Source organism: Chiloscyllium plagiosum, unplaced genomic scaffold (assembly GCF_037043375.1).
Source record: "Chiloscyllium plagiosum isolate Xiang-an unplaced genomic scaffold, Cpla_swu_hap1 HiC_scaffold_39, whole genome shotgun sequence".
Classification (NCBI taxonomy): Eukaryota; Metazoa; Chordata; class Chondrichthyes; order Orectolobiformes; family Hemiscylliidae; genus Chiloscyllium; species Chiloscyllium plagiosum.
In genome coordinates this window covers 16,424,164-16,450,320 of record NW_028270177.1, presented here as the reverse complement: position 1 = coordinate 16,450,320, position 26,157 = coordinate 16,424,164, and the positions used below count along the sequence as shown (strand labels likewise).

The 26,157-nt window shown below is 39.3% G+C and overlaps 1 protein-coding gene across 4 annotated transcripts in view; it reads left to right on the top strand.

Annotated features, from left to right (window-relative positions):
- The first annotated feature begins 1,624 nt into the window (after positions 1 to 1,624).
- The window catches only part of LOC122540962 (dipeptidyl peptidase 8-like), a 30,026-nt gene continuing 5,493 nt past the window's right edge, over positions 1,625 to 26,157 (top strand). The window contains exons 1-17 of one of the 4 annotated variants that reach the window (XM_043677325.2): positions 1,625 to 1,720; positions 3,080 to 3,427; positions 7,149 to 7,261; positions 7,349 to 7,522; positions 9,404 to 9,572; positions 11,782 to 11,892; positions 13,474 to 13,602; positions 16,960 to 17,021; positions 17,101 to 17,201; positions 17,673 to 17,850; positions 18,340 to 18,499; positions 19,432 to 19,511; positions 20,401 to 20,553; positions 20,949 to 21,084; positions 22,026 to 22,171; positions 24,525 to 24,671; positions 25,394 to 25,546. In XM_043677325.2, the coding sequence (XP_043533260.1) occupies positions 3,091 to 3,427; positions 7,149 to 7,261; positions 7,349 to 7,522; positions 9,404 to 9,572; positions 11,782 to 11,892; positions 13,474 to 13,602; positions 16,960 to 17,021; positions 17,101 to 17,201; positions 17,673 to 17,850; positions 18,340 to 18,499; positions 19,432 to 19,511; positions 20,401 to 20,553; positions 20,949 to 21,084; positions 22,026 to 22,171; positions 24,525 to 24,671; positions 25,394 to 25,546 (2,349 nt within the window). In that variant the 5' untranslated portion in view covers positions 1,625 to 1,720; positions 3,080 to 3,090. The other 3 variants (XM_043677326.2, XM_043677329.2, XM_043677328.2) reach the window with 3 other exon arrangements.

The following is a 26,157-nucleotide window of genomic DNA, read 5'->3' as shown; positions in this document are numbered from 1 at the left end:
GGTCTGGTGAGTCTTTACTATATTCACTCTCTAGCAATAATATCTTTCCTAAGATTAGATTACTTACAGTGTGGAAACAGGCCCTTCAGCCCAATAAGTCCACACAGACCCTCCAAAGAGCAACCCACCCAGACCCATTCCCCTACATTTACCCTTTCACCTAAACTGCATATAGTACTCCAGATGTGATCTGACCAAGCTCTTAGACAATTGAAGCAAGATGGGCTACTCTTCATTGGCCTGGATGAGTGCAGCTCAAAACAACAATCACAAAGTTTAACATTATCCCATCCACAACCTCTAACATGCTTATTTTTCAGCACAAAAGCACAGTGGCAGCAGTATGTATTATCTACAAGAAACACTGCAATGATTTACCAATGCTCCTCTGAAATCACCTTCTCTCCAATCTCTACTATCTAGAAGGGCGAGAGCAGCAGATGAATGGGAACACCATTGTACTGATTGGAACGAGGTCAGGCAGGTGAATGGCACAGAATATGAGCTCCCTGATTGTGGCTGTTAACCTGGTCCAATCAGGGAATTCTGGCTGACAGATAAAATCAAGTGTGCACTTTGTGTCTTTCACTGTGTCTCACACCTGCACACACACACACCATGGGTGCTGGGGAAAAAATAAGCACTACTGCACTTAGGTGGTAGTGTGAGGGTTAAATTAAAAGAAAAAATAAAAGAGGACATCAAATAAGCACTACCGCAGTTAGGCGGTAGTGTGGGGGTTAAATTTTAAAAAAAAATAAAAAGAAGAAAAAAATCAAGTGTGCCTCCCTGGCCACCTGGGTATTTTTTCCTGGTGGTGGAACATTAAATAATTTACACAGCCTGTTTTTTTTCTGAGTTCCTGGGATTTGATGGCTAAGGAAAGGTGCATTCATAATGTGGTCAAACAAGTTGTGTCAAAGCCTCCAATCCTGACAATATACAGTAATGTAAGAGTGTAAAAGATTCTTAGACAGCCACATGATGGAAAAAGTGTTTCATTTCTACCATCACTGGGGGTTGGTTATCTCAATTGGCTGGATGGCTGGTTTGCGATGCAGAGTGATACCAAGACCGTGGTTTCAATTCCTGCTCTGGCTGAGGTTACCATGAAAGACAGTCCTTCTCAATCTCTAGCCTGACCTGAGACCCTCAGGTTTAACCACCACCTGTTTCTCTCTAATGAGAGAGCAGCTCAACAGTCCAACAGGACCAAGCAGAAGTGGGTGCTGCAGATGTTGAAGATTAGAGTCAAGATTAGAGCGGTGCTGGAAAAGCAGCATCCAAAGAGTAGGAAAAATCAACGTTTTGGGCAAAAGCCCTTCCCCTTCCCAATAATATGCATAGCTCCAGACTTCAACAAGCACATAGCTGTGGCCACCTTGGACTGAGTGGGATTTGTAATAACGCACAACACAACAACATTGCCACAGTGGCCTGTTGCCATGGTCATTCCATGGGAATCTACCATGTGTGTAGGTGGTGTCAATCACCATAAGGTCAACGCAGTCTGCCAGGAGTATTAACCGGAGGTGGCGCTGTGTGTGGAGGTCTGCGATTACTGCAACTGCAGGGGTTTCTGCAGCTGGAGGTTGAAAGGCCAGGAGCTGGGGGTGGCTGTCCATCCTGTCTCCATCTGATATATCATTGGCAGCGGAAGTGGGGGATAGCGGAAGTGTATAAAGAGTCCGGAAGAGCGTGAGGGAGTTCCAGTGTGCGGGTGAGAATTGAGGGGGAATAAACATCATTAGAATTGCATTTTTACTGTGAAATAAAGCACAGAGCTTAAATAAAATGTTATATGTATTTGTAGTTTACAAATTGAAATCAGCGTTTTCTTCACCATTGTATCATTGTCAGGATTTCTTCAGGAATCACTTGTTCAGAATTGCTCGAGATCTGGAATTTTCCAAAAATAATTTTCTTCGACAAAACCTGAACGAAATTCGATTTGTTCCCATCCCGGGATTAGCTCAAACCTTTGAGAGCTTTAGTTTTTCTTTATGACAATAGGGACCTTGATTTAATTTCAATTTTTTCACTTATTTTTTGCATTTTCATTTTTTTTCTCTTTTAAGTTCCTACCAAACCCTAACTTCTTATTCTTTGCTGGATATTTTGATTTGGCTGTTTGGAAAATTTGAATTATGAAGCAGGAATGTAAGATCTTCTGTTGTCAGGTTTGTTTTACTTTCTCTGTCCTATCGGAAGTTTTCAGAAAAAAAAATCAAATCGGAGCTATCTGAAATCAATTGATTATCTTTTTTTTGGTTTTTGATTTGATTAAGCGACAGAATATACCATCTGCACTGTTTTGTTTTTGTTAAGGAAGTGACGATGCTTGTTTTAAGCAGAGTTGTTTCTGGTTAACAGATTGCACCAGTTTATTTTGTGTATATATTTGGTTCTACACGAACTGTCAGTTTGAAAATTGTAAAATAAAAGAAAAGAAAGCAATTTTAGAGTGACACCTGACCTGAGCTAATACTGTGCTACCAAAAGCACTGTCAGGTACACTGCCAAATTTTGAATCAATTTTTTTAAACAAAAATAGTCCAAAGAACTGCGGATTCAGAAAATCAGCAGTTGCTAGAAAAATTCAGCAGGTCAGGCAGCAACGATGGAGAGAAAGCAGGTCAGGCAGCATCTGTGGAGGGAAAGCAGAGTTAACATTTCAGGTCCAATGACTCTTCTTCAGAATGGTAAACCCTGCTTTCTCTCCATCGTTGCTGCCTGACCTGCTGAGCTTTTCCAGCAATTTATGATTTTGCTCCTTTTTATTAAAACTGCGTGACCTTCAGTTATGTCACTCTTCTTGATTTCCATCAATCACTCAGTGAAAATCTCTTACGATTTCAACAAGACGTTAACTCCGATTAGACAATATGTGCCTGCCATACTTTCATCTGTAAACAAAACAGCTTTTGGCAGGAAATACATTTTGTGATACTATATTCTATGGGCATAGAAGGTTAGGGTGTTGATCTTCCAATACATGATGCTACGGTTGTTATGGTAATGCTGTCCGATTGTTGCACCTTTGCTGTTTGTATTTCATTCTGTGTCCTCATCTTTTTAGAAGGGGTGGTGATGGCTGCAGCGATGGAAACTGAGCAACCTAACATTGAGGTCTTTGAAACTGCTGCTGCAAGTGCTGCTGTGGACATTGAAGACTCGGAGGAGTTTGAGCCATACTATGTGGAGAGGTACTCCTGGAGTCGCTTAAGGAAGTTAATCACTGACAGCAGGAAGCTGCATGGGCACATGATGGCAAAACCTCCTCATGATTTTTATTTTGTAAAGAAAAATGATCCTGAAGGGCCTCATTCAGATAGGGTCTATTATCTAGGTGAGCAGCCTCGGTCTCCCACCTGTCGCAGGCCTGCAGTTTCATCTGTTACAATTCACAGCTTATTCTACAGGAATGGTAGTTGCATCAGTATCATTTTGTCCATACCTGATTATGTCTGTTTTATGTCTGGATGTGTCTGCCTGCTTGTGGTTCCAGAATTACATTTGATGTGTATAACAACCTGGCTTTTGCGAAAAGAACAATCAGGTCACTCTTCATTCTTTAATTGCCGCATTGTGACTCAAAGGGTATCCCTTTAAGAAGCACATCATCCACCATCTTGCATAACTTGTCACAGTTAATTCTTGTCCCCCATTTGCATCACTAAATCTTGGACAGAAAATGTTTGTTCCTTATGAAAACACAGGCTGGTATTGTTTGTCTATTTTCCTATTCATTCTATGGTAATCAATTCTTCGTCTTCCACCATCAGATTTGACCCTATTTTATGGGTTTCTGGCTATGATGTATACCACAGCAAACTGTTCAGATTTTACCTGAAATGTTTTTGAATCTGATTCATGTAGGGCGCATTAGACAGTCACCAGCAATGGGGATGCTCACTCACTCTAGAGTGAGTACTAAGTTTAAATATATCCTTTTTATCCCGACTGAGATCACTGTTCTACTCCTTGTGACAATGGCTGTTGGGGTATGAACTCAGACTGCAGAAAAAAACAATGTTCCATTCCTCAGAATTTTGTGAGGGTCCAATTGTTTGGGATGGAGCAAATACATTGGCAGATTTCCTCTTTGTGCAGCAAGCTGTTATCAATGTCATATGCAAGCAGGTTTCCTTCACCTAAATGTTTGGTATACACAGCCACGCTGGTGATATTGTAGTGCATAATCACAGGCATTGTGCATCTCATATAAGTTGTCTACACAAATACTCGATGTTAAACACCTAAAAATTCATATTATATATGGACAGTACATTCACAAAAAAAGTACTTACGATAAATACCGTACTCTCACAATTACATTGAGAAACACTATACTCCATCCTGTGACAATTCTGTAACCAAGCTAGCACAATACACACTACAGCATTCATATCTCATTACCAGCAGAGCATTGGGAGATACTGATGTCTCTTTAATTAGCTGTCAATATATGAATAAAGTCAAGTCTAGGAACAGCCTTGAGAATTAAATCCTGTTTGTTTCACTCCTTGCTCACCTTTTTCTTTTCCAACCTAACTCTCCCCTTTCCTTAAATGTTTTCTTGCATGGCTTGCTAAGACACTGTCAACCACCATCTTTCCACCATGGAACTTATTTCTAGTTTGTATGTTATCAAATCACTGTTGTTGTGGGGAGAGAGCTGCTTTCTTCTCTCAACCCTCCCGCCACTCGAAGAAAATTAAGCCATGGTGATATGGAAATACTTCAAAGGCAATCTGTGCAGTTTTGGGAAACTAAAATGAAGTTGTAACAGAGGAAACATGCAAAAATTGGATAGAAAAGATCTTAAATGGGAAGTGCGTTGCGACTTGCCAATCTGTAATGTACAACAAAATTTTAAGCCTACTCATGAAAAATTAACAACTTTTAAATTGGTGGGATGGGCCATTGGGCTAAGGAGTGGAGGATAGAGTTTAATCTAGATGAATGTGAGGTGCTAATTTTGATAAGGCAAATCAGAACAGGACTTATACACTTAATAGAAAGGTCCTGGGGAGTGTTGCCGAACAAAGAAACCTTGGAATGCTGGTTCATAGTTCCTTGAAAGTGGAGTTGCAGGTAGACAGGGTAGTGAAGATGGCTTTTGGTTCGCTAGCCTTTATTCTAAGTACATTAAGTATAGGTGTTGGGAGATCATGTTGCAGCTGTACCAGGAGATTAGTGAGGCCAGTTTTGGAATACTGGTCTCCCTTCTATGGGAGAAAGGGTTCGGAAAGATTTATAAGGATGTTGCCAGGGTTAGAGGGTTTGAGCTACAGAGAGATGCTGAATAGGCTGGAGCTATTCTGCCTGAAGCATCAGAGGCTGGTGGGTGACTTTATAGAGGTTTATAAAATCATGAGGGCCATGGATAGAGTGAATAGTCAGGGATTTTTCCCAAGGATAGGGGAGTCCAAAACGAGAGGGTATAGGTTTAGGGTCAGAGGGAAAAGATATAAAAGGGACGAGAGGGGCAACTTTTTCGTGCAGAGGGTGGTGCATAATGGAATGACATGCCAGAGTAGGTGATGAAGGCTGGTACAATTACAACATTTGAAAGGCATCTGGATGGGTACATGAAAAGGAAGGGTTTGGAGGGATATGAGCCAAATGCTGGCAATGGACTAGATTCATTCAATATCTGGTCAGCATGGATGAGTTGGACTGAATGGTCTGTTTCTGTACCATATATCTCTTTGGATATTGTAAGTTCTGTGATATTGTAAGTTTTATACAAGTTTCTAAAGTTTCTGTGGGAATAAACAAAATAAAAAGAAAACTTAAGGACAAAGAAATAAAAAGGATGGTGCATCACCTTAAAACATAACACTTATCCAAGTGATAGTAAAAAGCATAGTAATAGACCTACTTATCCAGCTAAATGATAAAAAATATATACGTAATGTACACTTTTGACATATGGTACACAGAGCTTTACCTTTTCTATATTTGTGGTTCTGTTGGTGGAGTAACAATTCAAAAACGTGACTGCAGAACCCACCATGGCAGTGTGAGAATTTGAGTTTAGTTAAAAACAAAATCTTGATTTAAAGATTTCTATCAGTGTTCACGTGACGCGAAAGCCGAAGGATTGACCTCCAAAGCCAACGAGTTCACAAATGCCTTTTAGGGAGTGAAATCTTCCACTCTTACCCAGTCTGCTTGACTTCTGACCCACACTGAAGTTTTGGACTTGAATCTGAACTGTCTGAAAATAATGAGAAAGCCACACAGTTCCATCAAATTAAGGGGGGGGGGGGGGGGGGGGGGGTCTAAGTATGGACAATAAAAGCTTCCCTTCCCAGCATTGCCCTCATCATAGCAGTGAAGCTAAAGCACAGAAATATATAATTTGTTTGTTAACTTCTGCAAGAATTACTTAATTTGAACATTAGAATAAGGAGTGTGCAACAATATTTGTTAAATTAATGTAGATAATATGTAATTTGTACATTGATGGCAGGTGTAGAAGATATGCAGTTTATGGATGTATTAATTTGTGAAGTTGGGTAATTAGAATCATTTTGTGTAATGTATATATTTGCTGATCATTTATAATCATAGAGATTTCAGCGCAGAAAGGAACAATTTGGTCTGTGGTACCTGTATTTTCACGACATCTGGTTGCAGATTGAATCTATCCATTCATTTTCCTGCTTTTTCTCAATTGTAATATGTATTTTCTTCAAGTATTATCTAATTCCTTCCTAAATTCTTGGAGTTGCTCACCATTGATTGTCAGCTTTCTGAATCCATCCTGTTGCTCCAGTGAATCAATTCTTTCATCGTGGATATGTCTTGTTATCATTCTCAGTCAGTTTTCACTGCACCTTTTCCATGACTCCAAGATATCTTTCAGATAATGTAACTGTAGTCTAACCAATATTTTGCTGTGGTTGCTAATGTATATATGTTATGTCTAAATGCTAATGTAAGGCATGTTTATTTGTTGATAGGAAGCACATAGATCTATATGTTTACTCTGTGGGATGCTATACAAAACTAGTGCCAAGTACCAAGCCAAATATTTTATTGTCCATTAAATTGATTATCTCAGAGGTCCTGTGAGATAATGTTTCTGTGAATCAGTCCAGTGTATGTAATTGATTTAATATGTGATTTCTTTATAGCCATGTCAAATGAAAACCGGGAAAATCGATTGTTCTACTCTGAAATTCCTCATGAGATAAATAAGGATTCTGTCCTGCTGCTGTCATGGAAACCTCTGCTAGACTATTTTCAGGTATGGGAAATAGTGTAATAATAGATGTTTTACTGATCACTAGTATAAATGTTGAATGATCTATTTTGGTTTTGTGTCTGACCCCAGTCTGTTCCTGACTATGGAATTTATTGCCGTGAAGAAGAGCTGTTACGGGAAAGGAAGAGAATTGGAACAATTGGAATTGCATCGTACGATTTCCACAAAGAAAGTGGAATGTTCCTGTTCCAGGCGAGCAACAAGATCTATTTCGCGGTGGACGGTGGTAACTCAGGCTTCACTGTGAGTCACGTTGTTTATTTCCATCCTTACAAGTTGAGTTACTTTTCTCCTCTTTCACTTCACCTTGCTAGGGCTGTTCTTTGGTTAAGATGTCATAAATCTCATTGGCAATACACCCTTTGACTTTCTTTCCAGAGTGTGACCCCCCCCCCCCCCCCCCCCCCCAATGTCCGTGCATGGCATTGATGTCTGAAATGAGAAGTCGATGTGTGGAACCTCCGAGTGGGCACAGTTTAGAGGGAACGTTGTTCATTAGGGGACCTATTCAGGGTCATTCTGCAAAGTGAGCAACAGCTGAAAGCTGGTTCGCCTTCTGATGTTACCTTCCTACAGGAAAGCATGTGACACTGAATGTCCAAAGTCACATAGTCTGACAGTCTGAGAGTTGTCCACCAAGGATCCATCCCTAATCACTTCCTATTTCTTGTTTACATATAGCATCCTCTGAAAAATCAATGACACTTTACACTCTGCACTGTTGATCATTTTGATCACACCACCATCTCTAAATTATCAGACTGCATGTCTGGCATTCTGTTCGTGATTGAGCAGAAATTTTGTCTTGGGAAGATCTATTAATCTTGGGAGTCTTGTCCTTGGTTCCTGCCCCAAACCTTGCTCCCTCATCACCAACTCCACTGATTACTGCCTGAGGCTGAACCATTCTGTATATGACTTCAGAGTCATATCTGATCGCAAGTGAGCTTTCAACTAGATATTGGCTCTGTCACTGAAACCACCTACTATTCCAACACCAAATTATCCCCTTCCTGTCTGAACTTTTCTGCTATTGAAATTCTCATTGATCCCTTTGTTACCTACAGACTTGACTATTGTAATGGATTCAAGGCCTACAGCTTCCCCCTCCTCAAATCTCCTACAAACCTGAGGTCATCTAAATATCAGCTGTCCATGTCCCAGCTCACATTAATTCCCATTTGCCTATTACCCCATGTTTGCAGACGTACCCTGGTTTCCAGTTAAGCAACACCTTAATGTTAAAATTCTCATCGTTGCTTTCAAATTCTTCCATGGTCTGGTACCTCCCTATCTCTGTATTCTCCTTCAGTCCTACATTGCTCTAAGATATCTGTGCATTTCCATTTCCAGCCTGTTCCGCATCCCCATTTTAATTGTTAGCCCTTGGTGGGTGCGTGTTCAATTGCCTGGACTTCTTGGTTGAGGAATTGCCTGTCTAAATCTCCCTACTCATCTATCTCACTCCTCCTTCAAATTTCTTCTTAAAACCATCCTCTTTGAAAAAGCTTTTAGTCATCTGCCCTCATGAAGTGCACTGATCTGTCTTTTTGTGTATTATTTTACCTTATAAAACTTCTGTGGAACACTTTAGGCCAGGTTATTAAGTTAATGGTGCCATATAGATATAGGTAGTTGTTGTCACTGAGTAAAGGTTGTGTTAACAAAGTGAGTTGGAGGATTAGTTGAAGGCCAATAGTTAAATGGCCTTTACATTACATGTTAAAGTGATGCACAATAAAGGCAAAGTCACAGATTCCTTCTTATGGGGAAGATGAGAATTTTTATTTCTCAGAGGCTGTGAAATTTTATTTTCCAGAAGATAGTGGAGGCTGGGTCATCGAATCTGTGATTGATTTTTGGTACACTAATGAGTTGAGGCTTATGAAGGGGCATTATTTATTGGCCATCTCTAAAAGCTTTTGTGGAAGTTGTTGGGAGATGCCAGTTTGCAGTCCCTGTGGTACAGACACACTCTCAGTGTTTTGTTTTTTACAACACTTTGATATAGCTGATGGGTGATGACACCATTTCAGAGAGAAAGAAGCAAAATAATTGAAGTGCTTTGAGATGACACAACAACATAAAGGTTTCAGTAAATGTCTTGGCTGTTTTATTTTCCAGAATGAGCCATTAAATCCTTCACCGGTGAAAACAAGCTGTTCCAACATTAGGATGGATCCCAAAATATGTCCTGCTGATCCATCTTGGATTTCATTCATCCACAGCAATGATTTGTGGATCTCTAACATTGAAACAGGGGAAGAAAGACGACTAACATTTGCACATAAAGGTACTGATAAGGCTTACAAAAATGCTATGTTTGCTCAAACCTGTATCCACGGTTTTAGGGAAGCTCTCCTAATGGCCCTCTGTACTTCAGTGAGATATGGAATCTGTTCTGATAGCCTTACATGCAAAGGGATACAGAGGAACCTCGATTATCCGGCATTCAATTATCCGAATATCGGATTATCTGGCAAGATCACAAGGTCCCGATACTCGGCTAAACTATGTTATCTGGAATTCAATTAACTGAACGAAATACTGCCCGCACATATCCTTTGGATAAGCGAGGTTCCTCTGTATATGGAATTTAGTCAGGAAAAGAAAGATTTGCATTTTTATAGCATCTTTTACATCCTTAGGAATCTCAAATAGTTTGACAGCAAATGAAATCTGCCAATGACTGGCTTCTATCCTTAATGATAAATTGTGTGTGTGGATAATATGATATTGAGAATAATAGTAGGTAAATGTTCTGCAGTACCAAACAGGGAAAGATTTCTATGATTTTTGTCTGCAATCCTGGACATCTACCAGAAATAATTAAACAAATCTACAACCTCGCCCTATGAATGAGGTTTGTGAACAATTTATTTACACGAGTATTGCTGAAAATATGACGTGCATGCTGTTCTACTGTGCCTTTTCATCTTGCACTCATCAGGACAGATGCAAGAATACCACATTTTAAAAAGAGCAATAATCTATACTGCATGAGAAAGGGGTACTCATTCAATGTCAAGTTGGCTCTGATTTGCTGAGGCAGTAACAGGGGCCTATTTTCATCCATGCTTTTGTCTAGTTCAGAAAAGATGCAATACCTGGATGTGTTCCTTTTGCCTGCAGAGGGCAGAGCTCTGGGCATAAAAGGACTTCCATGTTTCTCCCAAGCATGTTTAAGCCCCATTGTGAACCCAAATGATAATGGTTAAGTTAGTTATTTGTGTAATTCCTAACTCATTCAGGATTGTTTTGCAAGTGATGTGCATGTACATTTTTATCAATAGTTTTCAACTACTTCTCCTTTGGAGAATTCCCTGCGAAATATACATTTCCTAATTTGCTCAGGATAATGTCATCAAATTGAAAAGAATTAATATTATCACCTTTTTTTCACAGTATCCAGTTACTGAAATTACGTGATAATAAATAATAGAATAGCTGTGACTGACAGACTTATCTGATGACTACAGGGACGTAGAGTCATAGAGATGTACAGCATGGAAACAGACCGTTCAGTCCAACAGACCAGATATCCTAACCTAATCTAGTCCCAATTGCCAGCACTTGACCATATCCCTCTAAACCCTTCCTATTCATATACCCATCCAGATGCGTTTTGAATGTTATAATTGTACCAGCATCCACCAGTTCCCCTGGTGGCTCATTCCATACACCCACTATCCTCTGCGTGAAAACGGTCCCTTTTAAATCTTTCCCCTCTCACTCTAAACCTATGCCCTCGAGTTCTGGACTCCGCCACCCCATGATCTAGGAATTTTTCACATAGACAAAAGTTTTGTAGCCTTTCACAAATCAAGAATAGCAAGAGAAGAAATTTCAGATGAAGTCCAATGTCGTGACAAAGTGGGAATTGATAGTGATGGAGTTAATAGTCACACGTAGGTCATGTCAGTATTAATCAGTAACACTTGACAGATAATGCAGAATAAATTGAATTGAAGGCAATACTGCCTGAAGAGAAGAAAATAAAACACAACATGGACAAAAATGAAAATGAGATGGTGCAAAGTGAATAACAGGAAAAGAAAATCATATCTCAACATTTCCAGGTAGAAGTAGATGTCAGGGTTTTCACAACACAATGCTGACCTTACAAATTCTGTCTCCATAGCCTTTACAAAACTACTATAGTTTGCAGTCTGCATCCAACGTTTGTCAAACTTACAACAGCCATCGGCAATTTCAAACCAAAATTAGGAATTGTTAACCAGGAATAAAACTTCAGTTTTTTGGATTTAACTAAACTATGTCTTAGCCCTTACAATCTGACAAAAAATGCCTATTAGTAAACAAGTGCCTGTGGAAGAAAAGAACAGAATCCAATAAACCATTTGGCCCACTGTGTGTGCTGATTCTCCAAATGAGCATATCAGGATGACATTGTGGCATTTCCTTCATTTTGTTTCAGAATAGCAGTTTTTCATTTAATTTATACATTTGGATATTTGTTTTTTCTGATTTTTGTCATTAAGGTTTGCCCAACTTAGAGGATGATCCCAAATCTGCAGGAATCTCCAGTTTTGTACTCCAGGAAGAGTTTGACCGGTACACAGGGTACTGGTGGTGTCCTTTGGCTGAGGACAGTAAGTATATTCGTAAAGTGAATGTATGAGATTACACTGAATTAAATGATATTAAAATCAGCCCCTTTCCAATATGCAGTGTGGTACCTAGCCACACAGAAGAGAAAGATAAAAGTAAAATACTGCAGATGCTGGAGATCTGAAATAAAAACAGAGCCTGCTGGAGAAACTCAGCATGTCTGGCAGCATCTGTGGAGGGAAAGACATAGTTAATATTTCAAATCCAATATGATGCTTCTTAGGAACTGTCGGGTTATATTCATAATCTATTGTTAGCTAATCTCCTCTGGGAAACTACAATTTAGGATCTGTGATTCTGAGCAGGGAAAGAAAGGCGTCTGTCAGTAATCCAGTTTCTTAGTTTGTGGGGTTACAGGAAAACTATGTCGGATTTATCTATGGTGTCTTACATAATCAATTAGTAGACGGGCCACTTGAACAAGGTAATAGAGGTCTGTCACCATGATTGTTGACTCGTTGAAACAATTATATTAGTAATTTCTTGGTGCAGTTTAATGTGTTAGGTCCACTGTGGAGTATTCAATAATTATTACATAACTAATTACATAAAATAATAGGAACTTACATTTATGTAATAGTGACATTTTTCAAGGCTTTTTACAAGAGCATTATCAAACAAGAAATACTACTGATCTACATAAGGGGATATCATCGAACATAGTCAAAAACTTGCTCAAGAGAGGTTTAAAAGAACATTTCAAGGAAGTGAACAAAGTAAAGAGGGGAGAGATTTAGGCTGTGGGTTGGGAGGAGGTATTGTGGAGATTAGGGCCCTGTCAGCTGAAAGCATGACCACAAATGTTGAGTTGATTAAAATTGGGGACATACAGAGAGGCTAGAATCGAGGGAGTGTAAAGGTCTGAAGGTTTATAGTATTGGGGGAAGCCAAAGAGATTTGGAGGGATAAAGATATGGAGAGATTTGAAAACAGCACATTTACACCTTATCAACAGTAAGGGATAATTTAAGTCTTGGTAGTGACTTAGCTGGAGCTTATGTTGGCAATTCTTTAGAATTTTTCAGTTGCCTATTTTAAGAACGTCAATCTCCAGGTTTGATGACATGTCACACAGCAATGATGGTATGTTTTCCAAACACAAACCATATCAATGGGCCAGTGATATTAAACTGACACTATTTAACTTCCTAGCTTCTTTGTGTAACAATATGGTGAGGTTTTAGAATTAGCCATTGATACCCAACTACTTGCACGACTGCGGGAAAAATTGATTGAAAATTGGATGTGTGAATAAAGATATGGCATTAGTTATGCCTTTACTGGTGAGACTTAGAATGGCAGGTTTGTGTAGTTTCAAACTAAAGGCCAAAATCCAGGCTGATCTTTTTCAAATGGACTGCTCATATTTATCACTACTGGAGTTGTTAGAACTTACTAATTCGTTTATGAAGTGATTACCCACGGGAAAATTATTTCAAGGATGCTCAGTGTTTTAAGTTTTTCTCCTAACACTCCAACAGATAAAGAAGTATAAATTCAAACTTAATCACTTTAATGCTGATGTTGATTTTATTCAAGCTGAAATTGAAACTCTTTCCCAGCTCCAGATGGGGGAAAGATCTTCAGGATACTTTATGAAGAAAATGATGAGTCAAATGTTGAAATTATCCACGTGACTTCACCCATGCTTGAAACACGAAGGTGTGATTCATACAGGTATCCACGAACGGGTAAGCCTTCTATTTTGTTACATCGGCCTCATGTCAGTTGGGCATTTTGAGATCTCTGTGATGTCCAGGATTAATATACAGAATAAGAACTGCAGTGTAGCAATTGCAATTGTCCAATTATATTAAGTAAAGTACAACAAAAAATTCTCAATTCTGGAATGGATGCATTGATTTAGGACAAGGAACCATCAAGTGACTGGGACTGGTGGCCAAAAACACTTGAGGTGACAATGAAAACCACTTGTACCAGGTTAGGAATGTACTCCCTTAGAGAAATGGCAGTGAAGAATATCTGAGGAACAGAAGGCAACTTTTAAGAAAGTCATAGAAAAATCATACAAGGAAAAGATTTTCAAAAATAGAAGAGAATCATAAATCAGTGTCTGAATGTAAGTTGCACAATGGATACATTGGTATTTGTCCTCAGGTAACAATTTTGGGCTGTACAGTTTTAGGCTCAAGTGAATTCACAATTAATTGCTGAGCAAAAAAGTTATAAAAAGATTTCCTTGCTCTAGATCTTTTGAATTATATTTCTATATTTAGATAGTAGAACATTGATTTAGATTAGGGGAAATAATTTGCAACTTGCTGAAATCCTGTCTTACACAGTGTGAAATCTCCTATGCACTGTATGGTGTTCAGAATTATTGATACCATTTTCTCCAGCACAACAACTTATATTTATATACCAGGAAAATGTCCTCGAGTATTTCACATAAGCATAATCAATGCCGAGACAAATAAGGGATGGTGACTAGACATTTGGTCAAAGCAGTGGTTTAAGGAGAGTTCCAAGCGCTGACAAATGGGACTAGATCAGTTTAGAGTATCACATCAGCATGGACGAGTTGGACTGAATGGTCTGTTTCCATGCTGTCCATCTATATAACTCTAAGAAAAGTAAGATGAAAACACCATGAGTTGGAGATGTAGGGAAGCAATACTAGAGGGCAGGAAAGTTCATAAAATGCTGTGATCATTAACATGAGAAAAGGAACAGGGTACTACACATACTGTTTTAGCCACTGGGGTTATCTTTGTTTTGCATTTCTGCAGTCTGTGGCAGGTTGAAAGTGATATTAACTGTGGAATTCCTCAGCTATTCCTTTTGTACACAAAAGTTCTCTTTGGTTTGACCACTGCTCCATTTTAAAGGATTTGTGGTGGTTTTGATGTATTTATGAAATTGTATTGTATATGCATTACTGGGAATTTTGCATAGTGATAATATCTAATTTGCTTCACTAATCCCAGAATGGCCGCTTTGGACTCTCTAATTCAATATAAATTCATTCATACATTGACAGGATCATTCAGTACTGCTCAATATAGGAGTGGTGTATCCTTCACCAATTCCAGTATGTTTTCTTACATATAGCTTTGTATTTAAGTTCTTATTATTCATATTACACAGAAAAATAGAGAAATGTGCTCACATATATGTTACATAGGGTCTACTTTTAACTGTATCAAGTGGTAGTCTTGGCTGAGCTAAAATTTCACTTATGATTTAAGAAATCAGACTAACTGTGAGCCCTAGTGATAGGAATCAATAATTCTATGGAGCTTGGAGAAATCTGTGAAACAGCCTTCCCACAATGAAGATTGGGATCTGTAAGATTCAACAGTAAGGAACAGACCTGTGAGACCAGTCTCCCAAATGTGGGTTAATTGTTGGACTCACCTGTCGATATGGAAAATATAATTAGAGTAGCTGACCAGATGTGAATAATTCTTGCAGTGTCAGCCTTGCCAGCTGACGTATATTGGTTGACACAAAGGCTATGTCTCTCCACTTGAAAGATCCAGGACAGCAGCAGTGGGACACAGAGCAGTTTGATTTGATACCCAGACAACAGTGGGGCTTATGCATCATGTCAGTTAACAAGCAATGCTGTCGCCATTTCCTAATCTCTGTATTTGAGTGTAAACTTTTCAGCGTCAGGTTTAATCTGTTGAAAGTACTGTAGGCTTTGGACCTGTTTCCTCTCAAAGTTTTTGTTGTTATCTTTCCTTACTTGATTAGTTGCCATGCCCATGTTATCCTTTTATGGAAGAATGAGTAGCTTAACTTTCAAACAGCTGTACAAGCACAATTCATGCGTTTCTTGGTTACTGTCCCAGGAGTTCAGTATAATGCTTTCAGGTCCGTTTTTAATCATCCCCAAACAGCCCAGCAATGATTTGTGAAATTTACCCTCTCGAGGAATGCAAATGTAACTGCACTATTTGTCCTAATCTCCTTATCAGCAGGTCCTTTGCTGCCAGCCCAGTCTATCTATAACCTCATGTTTTTGTGCAAATTAAAGCTCCTCATGCCAGAATCCCATTCGTGAAGACACTGTAACGATAACTTGTTCCTGCTGCCAAAAACACAGCCCCCTATATTTCTCATGGTGAGTCACTCGTGTATTGTACAGATGAAGTACATTGACATTCCATATTCACTTTGTTAAAACTTGGCAGACATGGATGTCACCAGGGTTGGAGGATTTGAGCTAGAGGAAGAGGTTGAATATGCTGGGGCTGTTTTCTTTGGAGCGTCAGAGGCTGAGGGGTGACCTTATAGAGGTTTATAAAATCATGAGGGGCATGGATAGGATAAATAGGCAAGGTCTTTTCCCTGGGGTGGGGGAGTCCAGAACTAGAGGGCATAGGTTTAGTGTGAGAGGGGCAAGAGGGTAGTACATGTATGAAATGAGTTTCCAGAGGAAGTGGTGGAGGCTGGTACAATGACAACATTTAAAAGGCATCTGGATGCGTATGTGAATAGGAAGCATTTGGAGGATATGGGCTGGATGCTGGTATGTGGGACTAGATTGGATTGGGATATCTGATCGGCATAGACGAGTTGGACTGAAGGGTCTGTTTCCATGCCGTACATCTCTCTCACTCTATGACATGTCCCACTATGCCTCTTCACAGCAGGAATGTAGTACCCATTCCCTCTGTGCTTTAACCTAATGTACATTTCTCATAGGCAGGTCACATCATACAATCAATAACCTTTGTGAATGTGGAGTCCATGACTGTTTATTGGCAATATTAATATAGTGTGAATATACCTCACTTTAATATAACACTTAAGCAACTGCTAATATTGTGACTGTCAGACTTGGAGCAAGGGATATTGGTGTCAATCCAAAAATAAAAATTCACAGTTCAAATTGACTGAAGTAGAGAAATTCTATTAAAGCAAATCTAATGTAATAGTAATAATTTATTTCTGTTAACCATTTTCTCTCCCTTTGGTACTGGTAAATAAGGTGAAGGTGTTGTACCTTTGAACTTTAACTGTTATTGAATTCTGAATTGATGCAAATTGCTGACATTTCTTTTTTTTTGATATTGCAGGAACTCTAAATCCAAAAATAACTTTCAAGGTGTCCGAAGTAACAATAAATGCTAATGGAAGGGTGAGCACCTATAATAGTCACCAAATTTCAAATAAACTAAGTTACTAACGACAATAACAATAGCCATTATCTTCTCCAGATTGCGAATGTCATCGACATGGAATTGGTCCAACCATTTGAGGTTCTTTTTATTGGAACGGAGTACATTGCACGGGTTGGATGGACTCGAGAAGGAAAATAGTACGAATGTCACTAGTCCCTGGCAGGATCTGTCTGTTTTTCATCTGTCATTATAAGCACAAATGAGAAAGCAAAGAAACCTGAATTAGATTTAAGATTGTACTGTCGTCAGATACTTGATGTTCAGAGATTGTAAAATGCATGTACTCAGATACCAGCAGCTATCTTTATTCATGTAATATTGAATAGTCACTAACTGCAGTAGGAATGTGCCATGTTTTTAAATATTGTTATATTCTGAGGGTATCTCTGGGACGAATATCTTAAGGCGGTAAATCTATATCTGTACGATTTGTGCAGGTAGTCAAACCTTAGGGCTGAAAATTTCCCCTGACAATAATTTTAAGCATGTTAACTTTTACACAAGAATTAGATGTGTTCTGAATAATTCGCCTGAGGTCTCTTCTATTCAGTTTAATATTTTATTCAAGTGTACGAGACATTTATTTTTAAATTTTGATTTTCTTGTAGTGCATGGGCCATCCTGTTGGATAGACCCCAGACCAGGCTCCAGATTGTTCTGATTCCACCTGCTTTGTTTATCCCAGTGGTGGATGATCCAGTGAAACGGCAGAAACTTGTGGAATCTGTGCCTGATAGTGTAATGCCATTGATTATCTATGAGGAAACAACAGACATTTGGATAAATGTATGTAACATTCCCTTCTTTAAATTTATAAACCAGTTGCGATTCTCATTCATGTTGTGAGTGATTGTAACGTTAACATTCATTGTAACGTTAACTTTCTCACATTGTAGACACATGGTTGCTGATCCAAAACAAGTTGATGAATGGTTCAAAATGAAACTTCCACATTCTTGCTGTGTGTCAGCTGAGTCACAAGGTCCTGGGTTCAAATCCCACCCAAGGTTCTTAGCACAAAAATTAAGGCTGACACTCCAAGGAATTTGTGCACAGGTAGAGGTGCATCTTTTGGATAAGAAGTTAATGTAAGACCTTGTCTGCCTTCTAGAAGATTCCATGACATTATCTTGAAGAGCAGGGAAGTTTACCTGGTGTCCCTCTCAAGCAACATCACAAAAACACACATTATCTAATCATTATTACTTCACTGTTTGTTGGAATTTGCTGAGTGGAAGTCCATTGCCTTTAATACAACAGTAACTTTTTTTGTAGGTGCACGACATACTGCACATATTTCCTCAGGTGAAAGAGAATGAGATTCAGTTCATTTTTGCCTCTGAGTGTAAGACTGGTTTTCGACACCTTTACAAAATTACAACCATTTTGGAGGAGTGCAAGTATAAACGGTCCTGTGGAGGCTACCCTTCTGCAGGTAACACATAGGAAAACTTCTCTTGAAGTTGGAAAACCATGTTATTAATTTCACAAAAGATAAAGTACTGACCAGTTAAAATATTCTATTATTCAATGAATATTGTAAGTAAGAAAAGCTTTATGTGTAGTGTTCCTATTGTTTAGGAATCAGAATTGGAGATTTAGAAAATATATTTCAGATTCATGTGGGAACTGGTTTAATATTTGGCAGTGAAAGTAATGGAAATATAAGAGAGATAGAGAGATTTATGTTACATTTCAAATTTTGGGATTGGTCAGATTTATTTTGAATGGTCCTATATATTCCTGTATTATAGTTAACAGATTTTGCCGCATCTTCCTGCCAACCATGTTCCAGCCAGTCAGCACCCTCTTCCCATGTTGTATAGATTAGATTAGATTAGATTACTTACAGTGTGGAAACAGACCCTTCGGCCCAACAAGTCCACACCGACCCGCCGAAGCGCAACCCACCCATACCCCTACATTTACCCCTTTAACCTAACACTACGGGCAATTTAGCATGGCCAATTCACCTGACCCGCACATCTTTGGATTGTGGGAGGAAACCCACGCAGACACGGGGAGAATGTGCAAACTCCACACAGTCAGTCGCCTGAGTCGGGAATTGAACCCGGGTCTCTGGCGCTGTGAGGCAGCAGTGCTAACCACTGTGCCACCGTGCCGCCCACGTGGTGTTTCTTTTTCAAGTTTGGCTTTTTGCATCCAAGTCCTCATGAGTGAAAAATGAAAAGCTTGGACTTCTTGTCTTATTTGAATAAATTTGATGCAAGATTTTCTACAATACTGTAATGATTATACGTTGTCTGTAAGCACATGGAGATTTTTGGTGGTCCTGAAGGATATTATTAAAATTCAATTCTTTCAGATTTTTTCCTTTCTTACTAATCCATGTGATATCTTCCACAGATGATTTTAAATGCCCAATTAAAGAAGAATTACCTTTGACGGGTGGAGACTGGGAAGTGCTCGGGAGACATGGCTCTACGGTACGTACGTTTTGTGCTTCAAGAAAATGTTGTCAGTTTCCATGCAGTAGACATGGGATGAGCTTCCAACCTTTGCAATTTTGAGCTTTTGTGGTAACATGACACTGAAACTGTGTTCAAACTATTATTGGGTAGCAGTAGACTTTTAACTTTGCAGTGGACAGCCAGTAGAATAGGATGATCAAGCACTCAATCTCTTAAACAACAAGTTGAAACAAAAGGCTGCAAACTGATTGGGTGTTGTGTCCCAGAGTGGCTGTGAGAAAAGTCTGGGACATAGTCCCTACTTGTCTTTTTGGCTGAAGAACAGTACTCGAAGATTTGATTGAAACTCATGGGGAAGTTTTTGGGGAAAGTAAACATAAGTCTCATTCCCAGTTGTTTACTGAATGCCGTGAGTTTGTCTGATAAAGTTTCTCGGATGTATAAAATACTCACTGACGCCAAAACAATGTTGTCCTTCATTTAGATTTCAGGCATGTTGGCAATAAAACTGGGACATTAATATCTTGGTCAAGAGATGGGGTAATCTCAGGAGTTGTGCTTTTGATTGTCAGCCAGTGAAAAATGTGTGAGTGAACGGTGGATAAGAAGGCGATCAGCCTGCTTCTTATGACCATCACAGTTGAACAACTCACCAACCATTTTACTTGCAAATGAATAACAGCAAATGGGTGAGTGGAGCTGAACAGGACCATGTGTTGTAGAGTCGAGGTCTGTATGGGAATAGATGTCTAATCATATGCTTTTGTCCACCATTTGTTATCTTAACCTTGGGTTGGCGCTGGTAACAAAAAGGCTCTGCTTTACATAGCAACTGTGCTAGTAATTGCATAACACAGTTGATGCAAACTGAATGATATTTTCTCAAATCTTGCATTTTTGACAGATATGGGTCAATGAAGCTACCCACTTGGTGTATTTTCAAGGTACTAAAGACACACCTTTGGAGCACCACCTTTATGTAGTGAGCTACGAATGTCCCATGGAGATTGTACGACTGACACAGTTAGGCTACTCTCATAACTGTTTTGTTAGCCAGGTAAGGCTTCCACTCACTGCATATATCTACTTCACAAAATGAATACCATAGATCCAGCTGGAGAAAATTTATTTCCATACCCCTTCTCAGTGAGATCTTCATTTGGAAGATGTTGAATAAAGTTTGACAACATAGTGATTATTTTAGCATGTGGAGTTTTACACATACTGATGTCAGCCTTGTTTGCTGATATGATGGATATTATGGGAAACAATATCAACTATGCCAGATCAATACACCTGTTTCTCACAGAATAACAGATTTGTTTCAATGCAGAAGGAGGCCATTTGGTCTGTTATATCTGTACTGGCTCTGTGAGTATTTTAATTAGTGCCCAACTCATGCTAATTGATAGTGCAAAAGAGTTACAATTTACATCTCCTGTTCACTTGTAGAACTTTGATATGTTTGTCAGCAAGTACAGCAACCAGGACCATCCACACTGTGTACGTGTCTTCCGACTGACTGGATCAGAAGAAGCCGCTCTTCACAAACAGGGAGAGTTCTGGGCCACAATGCTGGAGTCTCCAGGTATTGTCACTTCTTATTAAGTGGTCATGGAGTAAACCTCCCTTGTGCCATAGCATCCAGAAAGCTGCCTGACAGAGTCATACAGCATGGAAACAGGTACAGGTCGTTCTACTATAACCTGACAGTTACGTTCCTCTGCAATCCCATGCTATAGGAAATCACACTGTAGAAAATCGCCAGAGAACATCGCTGTATTCATTCAGTAGAAAGTACAAATATCATCCATAATTCACCAATCGCGTTATAGCCAATTCGTGTGGATGAAATGTGCGTTATAGCAGAACGATCTGTACTTCGGTCCAAACAGTCCATGCCGAACATAATCCCAAACTAAACTACTCCCATCCACCTGCTCCTGGCCCATATCCCTCCAAAACCTTCATTTTCATGTACTTATACTAATGTCTTTTAAATGTTGGAATTCTAAGCATATCCACCACTTCCTGAGGAAGTTTATTCCACATGCGAACCACCCTCTGTGTAAAACATTTGCCCCTCATGTTTTTTCTAAATCTCTCTCCTCTCACCTTACAAATATGCTGTCTAGTCTTGAAATCCCCCCTCCTAGGGAAAAGACAACTACCATTAACTCCACCTATACCCCTCATTATTTTATAAACTTCCATAAGGTCGCCTGTCAACCTCCTATGCTCCTGTGAATATCCTTCAAGGCTTTCTGAGCCATGGGATCTTACAAATATTAATGCCTGGATACTTGCAGAGGGCATAGAGATACATGGGATGGCAATAGATTCTGAGGTGTGCTAAAAGTCTTATCATAGACAGACATGCACTCAGGTCTCACTATTACTTGGATCCTGCTCAGCTGATAGTTCTCTGGTCATGCAAAATTTGTAATCCACCACCTGTTTATTGAAATGGACTCCATTACAAATTGATTCAAGCTTTCTTTTCCTGAAATTCTACTGGTTGTATTACAGGTTGTCCTCCAGATTACATTCCTCCAGAGATGTTCAGTTTTCACAGCAAGTCCGGGTATATATTATATGGAATGATGTTCAAACCACATAATCTACAACCCAGAAAAAAATACCCCACCCTGCTTTACACGTATGGTGGCCCTCAGGTAGGATTATTTCCCCCAATTCCCCGAACACTTCACTCGGTATTTCTTTATCTCCACTCCTTTTGTGTGTCTTGTACCATATCTACATTCTCAAAGGCTGACAAAGAGATGGCTTGCTGCTCTGCCTCTACTGGGGCAGATGTAATTGGTGTTGTTCACCTGTTCCCACTTTCTGATGGAGTTAATGGGCTATGTTAGAATTCTAAAGCAATTTCTTCCAAATCCCTATTTGATTTATTTGTGACTACCTTATATTGAAAACCTCTAACTTTCTGAGCGTGTCTGCTCTTACCAAATTTCATAATTTTACTGATTCCTGTTTCGTCACACCTCAGCCTTCTCTTTTTGAGAGGAGAGGGACCGGCCTATTTATCTTCTGGTAAAGAAAGCTAGTACTTCCTGTATGTTCTTGTAAGTCATTCTATTCACCTTCTCCATTGCCTCGAAATCCTTCTTATAATCAAGACCGTCATAATTGTAGATGTTTGCTGATGGAGTAGGTGGTACTTGAACCTGGGACACAGGGGTAAGGACATGACCACTACACCGTAGAACCCATTTGGTCCAATCAAATGTCAGTACAAGTAGGATAACTTCTCTGCTTTTCAGTTCTATCTGTTAAACACTAGTGCTTGGTTTCTTTGGTTTTTTTGGCCTTATTAGCCAACTTTGCAATTTCAGTGATTTTTGCATTTCAGCCCTCAGATCTCTATGCTCCTCTACACAATTTCAGTTCTTATTTTCCAATAGTATTTTACCTCTTTAATTTTCTTACCAAAACATATTACCTCACTGTATCTGGTGGCAGGGTTTTCACTGGACCACAGCAAAGTGCCATGACGTTTTAAATTATAATTAGGGGCAAGGAGGCGGGCCCTTTGACAATCTCCAGAACAGGGCTTGAGCTGCTTTTAGGACTGATCAGATCCATGTACTAGCAGTGGAATCTGCTGAGCTGACTCTCAACCTCTGGTTCTCCATGCTGAAATTCATTCAACAGTCTGTTAACTTAGTGCCCCTGCCTGTGGTTTCTGGCAGAGTCAAAAGAGCTAGTCGAATCCCTGTTGAGGTTAGCAGAATAGTCCTTCTCTTGTGTGCTACCTCTTCCTTCCTATTTGTTCACTCTTATTTCTTCTGATATTATAAACATTTAGTTGTGTTATTCCTTTAACTTTTTTGTGGTGTATTTTGCCACTTGCAGTCTCTTTTAATCAATCTTTTCCAGATGAATGAGAAATAATTCTTTTGAAGATTTCTAATACATGTTTCTTGGAGACCAAATGTCACTCTTTAAAGTTTTTCTGAATGTTTTCTCTTTATTGACTTGTGATTGCTCCCCCACCTCGTGTATTCTCCACACCAAAAGGAATGCACAGATTGAGATGCTGTATCCAGGCCTCAGTTGCAGAGTAGTTGTCTGCTGGGGCATCGGGAGTAGCTGGAAAAGACTATGACCTTCCCTGTGGGAAAGTGCTGATTCTTGCTCAGATTAATGATGATGTGGAGATCACCAACGCATGAAATCGAAGACCAGCTGTAAAGGACAATTAATTATAACCTTTAATATGGTTTCTCCCACAGAATCACAGAATAGTTACACAACAGTAGGCCATTCAGCTCATTGTATCTGTGCTGGCTCTCTGAAGGGCATTCCACCTCGTGCCACTTCACTGCCTTCTCCCTATAATCCTGCATGTATTCTTCCTTTTCAGATAATAATCGAATTCCCTCCTGCATGGCCTTGATTGAACATATTCTGAGGCAGTTCCTTATCTCTCACAATATGGGAAAACTTTTCCTCCTATTTCAGTTGGTTCTTATGCCATCTGCACTGTCTTCTCCATCCTTCCACCAATGAGAATAGTTTTATTCCTGTCTACACTGCCCAGTCCCCATCATGGTTTTGAATATCTCTTATTGATTCTCCTCGCAGCCTTCACCAATAAAAACAGTCCCAACATTTCCAATAAAAACAGAAAGTGCTGGCAGCATCTGTGAGGGGAGGAAAAAAAGAACTTGAGGAACTTGAATTCGGATGAAGAGTCACATTGGTCTTAAAACATTAACTTTGTTTCTTTCCCTGCAGATACTGCTAGACCTGTTGTATTTCTCCAACACTTTCTGTTTTTATTTCAGATCTCCAGTAGCCACAGTGCTTTGTGTTTACCCAGTTCCTCCAATCTGTCTACCTAACTGCAGCTCCTCATCCCTGGTGATGATGATTTTCTGTGCCCTATCTGATGTCATAACATTGATCCACCTGAGTATTTACTTCACAGTGAAAGTAATTTGGACAAAAGATTGTCAAAAATATGATGCAATAGACAAAAGTCTTTTTTTTTTAATCACATAGGTGCAGTTGGTAAACAATCGCTTTAAGGGAGTTAAATATCTGCGCCTGAACACTCTGGCAGAGCTTGGTTATGTTGTAGTCGTCATCGATTCCAGGGGATCCTGTCACAGAGGCCTTAAATTTGAAGGTGCCTTGAAGTACAAGATGGTAGGTGGAAAGCTTTATACTTCGTGTTCCTTTTATTGTGAGACTAGAAGATAACAGCATAATATATAATTTGATAATATAGGGAAAAACCTTTGAATTTCTATGAAATGGGTCTAGTCGTCTCTCTTTGCTAAATTGCTGATCTCAGCTACAGAACCGTGAGGAGAAGCTGAGCACCTTTCTTTTTTTTTTCCCTTTTTTTGTTTACATAAAGAAAAGCCAAAGAACTTCAAAATAAACTCCTCCTTAATGCAAAGACACCAACAAAACAAAATCAGTCTCCTCTTTAAAGAGCAGAGTCCTTCACTCTTTGACACTGATCCAGCTCCCTCATAGCCAGCTCTCAGAGTGAACAGACTGAGCACCTTTCTATACAGAGTTTCAGAATAAGGAGCAAACTACTTACAACTTAGTCACTTTCACTGAGTGTCATATCCACTCTCATATGCACTTCCGTCACTCACTCAGTATCTCACGCCCCTCTATACATAGATCCAACTGCTTCTAAGATGTTATTCTCTGCAAATGCATATAGGTTTTCAGCTGAAGTAAAATGTGAGCTTCCAAGTTATAATTGGAACTCTTGTAAACCTGGAGCTTACACACTGAAATATTTTGACCAACTGTACATGTGCCTAGTATCGTTTGGTGTTGATTTATATTAATCATGCAATGCTATTCACAAATGCTTTTAACATTCTAATTAGTGGATTTCTTAACAGGGTCAAGTAGAAATTGAAGACCAGGTGGAAGGGCTACAGTACTTGGCTGCCAAGTATAGCTTTGTTGACATGAAACGTGTTGCAATTCATGGCTGGTCATATGGAGGTTATCTGTCGCTTATGGGTCTAGTGAGGAGACCAGAAATATTTAAGGTTTGTATGATAACCTATTCTCATTCACTTGGCTCTTTCATTAAGAAAATTAGGAAAGTGACTCCTTGTGTGTTTATGATAAGGAGGCCTACAGATCACCTGAGGATGGAGTATGTGAATGGATCATCTGTATTTAAATGTAATAACAAAATTTTAAATGACCATCCTTATCTTCATTTTGTGTATTACAAATTTTCTATATCGATCTGTTCAGAAATGTTATTACACACCTCTAGAGCAGGTGGGACTTGAACCCAGGTCTCTTGACTCAGAGGTAGGACACTACCACTGTACCAGATAAAATCCACTTTCACTTCCTCTAAACCCACTGTTGTGTGATACTTCTACAGCTGGTAAATTAAAACTCATTGTTTTTGGATACCTTTTGTTTTAGTTGTTTTTTGGACCATTTGGAAGCAACTTTCATTATCTCTTGGTTGTTACCTTGCCGCTGATTCCTCGATATTAACAGCAGAAAAGGAAGCCTTTCAACTGATTAAGTCTGTGCCAACCATTTGCCAAACCCATCAAACTGAAGCTTACTGTCCATTCTCTTTTACAGTACTAAAATGCCCTCAGTTTTAAAGATTTATCCACACTTCCCTTAAAAA